The 5499-nt window shown below is 17.6% G+C and overlaps 2 protein-coding genes across 5 annotated transcripts in view; one reads left to right on the top strand and one right to left on the bottom strand.

Moving 5' to 3' along the window:
- Positions 1-5499, bottom strand: part of LOC102674609 (kinesin-like protein KIF14) — a 12998-nt gene that overhangs the window by 4842 nt on the left and 2657 nt on the right. The window lies entirely within an intron of this gene.
- Positions 1066-4181, top strand: LOC102674482. The gene is made up of 3 exons (XM_006613830.2): positions 1066-1344; positions 1494-1617; positions 3919-4181. Exons 2-3 carry the CDS (start codon positions 1515-1517, stop codon positions 4170-4172), a joined length of 357 nt encoding a protein of 118 aa, XP_006613893.1. The 5' UTR covers positions 1066-1344; positions 1494-1514; the 3' UTR covers positions 4173-4181.

Genomic DNA, 5499 nt, shown 5'->3' with positions numbered 1-5499 from the left:
TATATATATATATATCATTTTTTATGAAGCAATTATAAAAAAAAATTGTATATATACATATATATACAAATATTTATGTTTCATTTATTTTGTTTTATATAATAAATTTCATCATATAATATATTCCATCCATTAATTATTAGATATTTATATTATATTAGATATTATATTATATTAGATATTTATATTATATTTATATTAGATATTATCCACCAATTATTAGATATTTACTATTGTAAAAATATTGAAATTGTAAGATCTAATTATATATTTCAAATTCATTATTACATAAATTCATTAAAAAAAAATTTTAATAGTTTCTAAAAAGTGTAGGTTTTAACAATGCAGGATAATAATATTACATAAAAAACAACTTAAAATGATAATAAACAAGTAAATTATCATTGACCTAGCATTTATAATACGACATAATAATTAAAAAAGGAAGGACATCAATGATTTTTAGATAAATAGACATTTACTTATTTATAAAAAGATGTGAATTCATAAAATAAACAAATCATATTCAATGAATATTTATTATTAGTAAGTATTGTTAAATATTATCTTATGATCATTTTTAATAGTAATCTTCAAAATATTTGATCAAAATTTTCTATTTTTATAAAATATTTTTATAAATTTTTAAATATATAAATAGATAAATATAAGTACGATCAATAAATATGAAAAATATAAAATTAAAAATAGATGAAGAAAATTGTTTTACTTGATTTGAATTTATATGAAGAAAATATCTTAATATGTTATATTAAATTATTATATTATATTATAATTTATAATCTATAAGAAATAGATTATATTCAAATTGTACAAAAATATTAAAAAGTTAGAAAGCAAAAATTTCAATAGAAACAAATAAAAAATTATAAGGATAATATCATAAAAAAATATGCGCAGAAAATACGTTGAATGATTATAAAATACGTAAGAAATTCGCAAAAGTGATTGGAAGAAAGGGAGGGATAAAACACCGAGTTGAAGGGCACGCAGTAATAGAGGAGAGGAGTGAAGAGAACAAGAACCGATGGAGAGGGAAGAACCGACTCATAAACATTTCATGCTCAGTGTATTTCTTCAGTTCAAAGCAAACTATCGTAGCAATTCGAACATAACATAATCTTGTTTTTAATTTTAATTGTCTCTATTTCTTTTGTTTTTTCTTTTATTATGAACAATATGTAATAATATTAAATTTTTTGGTCATCAATAAATTATTTCCAATTAGTGAAAGAAAGAAGATCGAAAATAACAATAAACAGGAGATCTTACTGGTAAAACGAGTTTTAGTTGCGTTTTAGAAAATAAGCACAACTTCATTCGGTGAGTTTTTAAAAATAAGAAGAAATAAATAAATAAGAATTAAAAAAAAATACATCAAAAATAAATTAAAGAAGAAAAAAAATATTTGCATATATATGAGGAAATTTTTATAAATAGAATAGATAAAATATATCTTTAGAAAACTTTAGAAAAAACTTCAGACAGAAACGATGGATTTAGTCTACGTTCCTGAAGTCTTGACTTATGGTTTCTTAAGGATTCCTCAATACCGAGATTATGAGCAACCGTGGAATAAAGATTATTTTAATAGTGGTATGTTTCAATTGTATCTAAACAAATTATCTTTTAAATATTTATTAAAATGATAAAAAAAAATAAAGATAGTATTAAATAATTATCGAATATTCTGCGATGATCAATTCATTATCATCATTCTTTCTAAATATCTTTCTGAATATCTAGACGGATAAATAAATTTTTATATAATTGATATTATGGAAGTTAATATTTTTTTCAATTTTTTGATCGATTTTTTTTTTAATAGAAATAATTTTTTTTATTATAATATACCAATTTTTTTTATAAATATATATATTTACATATAAATATATATAATATTTACATAGGATAGAACTTAGTATTTTTCATATTTTTCATTATTTAGATGATTCAAACAAAAAAATAATATTCTTTGCAATTATCTCATAAATAAATTTTCTTCTTTATGTTCTTTTCATATATTGTCATAAATTCATTAAAAATTTCAAGATTAATTTTTATTATTTTCTACATTTTTAAAAACATTTGAAAATTTGACAAGATAAAAAAAAAATAAAATTCATTTTTATTAAAAAAATTTTAATTCAAAAATTTTGATCACTGATATATAATAAATATCTTTTTTTTTTTTTTCAGAAGAAAAGAATGATAGAATTGTTAAAGAAATCAATTAATTAAATACTTGATTCTACATTTGGTAAAAATTAAGTAATGAATAATCGAATGCATAAAATTATCATGATTTATTTATGAATTGATTTATTTATGAATTCATATTAGTTTAATTGAAATAATAAAAATTTTAAAACTTGATTAATATGATTTTTATATTTTTAATCGATGTCAAAAGAATATCTCCCAGTTATGTATTTATGCAACATAGTTATCCTTTTTTTTTTTACGATTGTGTAGAATTAATTGTTAAGAAATAATTCTTTGCTTTATTTATTATATATTAGACTTTGAAATGAATTATAATTACGAATTTAAAAATCTCAATGTATATATAAATTAAAATAACAATAGAATTATTAATATGAAAAGCTTTGTATTTTATTTTAATTATATAAATGAGACCATGAAAATATAATTAGCTAAAATGTATTATACTATATATATATTTGAAAGAGAACATGAAAACAAGAGAATATGAAAACAAATTGAATATGAAAAACATACATATTTATGATATTTATGATTAGATGATATATGTAACGTAATATATGTACGATTTCATTATAATACATATAATAATTTTATGTTATTATTTAAAATATATTAATATATACATCTATATATATAGATATATATATTATAAAAATAACAGATAAAATGATACGAAGAATACTTTTCATATCAACGTCATTATATATATTAGTAAAAACAGAATTAAAAATATATAATAATAGGTGAATGAATAGTAATCATCTTTTTCATTCAATTTTCAATTTTATACATATATATAGAAATATTTCATGATTTATATGAAACTTAATAATATAAAAACATTTTATTTTTTTAATTTAAAATCGAAATTTTAATTATATAAGTCATATATTTCGATATAAAAATGCATTCATGAAAATAAATAATGTGATATGGGAATAAATAATGATAGTCAATATTGATACTTGAATATAAGTTTATATAAAATTTCCAATGCAAATTTTTTTATATTTTATGTATATATTTATGTATATATTTAAAGTTGAATCAAGTTATTAAATAATATAATTGAAATAATAAAAAAAATTATATTGATACTATCTATTTTTAATTTTATCTAATAAAAATTTGCTATATTTGTTCAAAATTATGATTTTGATTTTAAAATTTTTATCTATTAATTTTTTTATTTGAAACATCAATCATCTTTCACTCTACTTCCTTTTATTCTTCTCTATTTTTTCTTTACTATCACAATTTATATAACAAAATATAATTTTTATTCTAAGATATATATACAAAATTATCAAATTTATTTATAAAAAAAATTTATTAAAGCTAAATTTCAGAAGAAATAAGTGTGATGCATTACATTTTTTAATTATAAAATATTTTTCAATTAGAAAACAATGTTTTCAGCAAATTTGACTACAATGCTACAATGTTTGAAATTTTGAATATTGGTTAACTAATAGAAAAAAAGATACAAATTAATGAATTTAAAATAGAATCTAAAAATTGAAAAAGAAAATTTTTGTTTCAATTACAAAAAAAAATTAAATACTAAAAATCTATATCATTTTTATTAAAAACAATAATATTTAAAAAATAAAATAATATAAATATCATATAATATTATTATTATAGACAAATAAAATCATTTTCCAGGAAAATCAACACAAATTTATTCTCAACGTTTATTGCAACATCACGAGCAGAAGACATTTTCAAAAGAAAATTGTTATTTATGTCGAGAAAATAAAAGAAGAATCCTAGCTACTTATATAAAGGGAAAATTGCGAAGAAATTCTTGTCAAGAAATTCATGAAGAAGAAGAAGAACATGATAACACAAGTATAAAAGAAACGACTTTGAACATCGATAATAAAATGAAAAAAACTTCAAAAAACAATGAATGTTAAGAAGTTAATAATGAAGAAAAAAATTATAGATAATAATAGAGAAATATTTTTAATCATTTTATAATTTGAATATATTTAATTGTATGAAAGTAGAGCAAATATATAGATGCTAAAATAGAAAAAATTCATAAAAATATATATTCGATTTGTTTTTAAGTTTTCTATTGCAATAATTTTTTCCGCGTATAAAATACATACATTATTTGGATATGAATTCATTATTTTTCAAAATTTGAAAAAAAAAACAAACAAATTTAAAAACAAGAAAAACTCATAAGTTACATATTAAATATAAAAATATATAGTAACATTACATATATCTACTTAAAGATTTCACAAGTAGTAATGTCCACTTTATCATAGTTCATAGTCAAATGACACACTTATTTAAACAGATAATTTCTGCAAATTCAATTGAATGAAAGAGAAGAAATGAATATGAATCAAATAAAAGATTAATGTTCGTAATTATAAATTTTGTTCAGTAATTTATAATCATTCGGCATATTATTATTTGAAATTTACTCGGAAAAATTAATGTGTGTGTGTGTGTGTGTGTGCGCGCCCGCACGCGCGCGCGTGTGTGTAATGATGAATTAAAATGGATATTAATATATTTACAATTAATATAAAATTAAATTATAAATTAATATGCATTTTTTTATTCCATAAAAATTAGTTATGATGCTTAAGAAATATTTTTATATTAAATTAAACTAATTAAATATTCAATGAAAAATTGAATAATTCGTAAGACTGAATGTATATATAAAATTATATAAGAAAAATATTTTCAAAAATAAAACGAATTTAATTTAAAATTTTACAAAATTAAAATTACAAAAAAAAAAAATAACATATATGATAGCTGCTTACATATATAATAACATATAGTGAATCTTTTTTGTTTATAAACAGAGAAATATTTTTTAAGAAAAAAATATTATGAAAAAAATTTTCTCACAAAAGTTGTTTGGTATAAAAAATATATGTTATAGTTTTATTAATAATAATAGTTTTTCTATAAACATATAGATTGTATAAAAGTTAATTTCAATTTTTTAAACGAAATCATATAATTTTTTAATACTAACTAATTGATGTAACTTATTATTTTTTATAAAAAAAAATATTAAAATATATTTATATTAAAAATTAGTTTAGTTTATTGTAACTTATAATATGAAAAATAAGAAATATACAAAGTGATACTATTCATCTTTTTATTTATGACTATTCTTTTTATTTTTCATACAATAAGTTTTATAGAAAAAATTTTATTAATATTATATAAAAATTATCCTTATAAATAATAATTTTTTAAAAA

This window comes from Apis dorsata, unplaced genomic scaffold, assembly GCF_000469605.1.
Source record: "Apis dorsata unplaced genomic scaffold, Apis dorsata 1.3 scaffold_163, whole genome shotgun sequence".
Taxonomy (NCBI): domain Eukaryota; kingdom Metazoa; phylum Arthropoda; class Insecta; order Hymenoptera; family Apidae; genus Apis; species Apis dorsata.
Note: the sequence above shows the minus strand (reverse complement) of the source record. Positions and strands in the feature narration are given on the sequence as shown.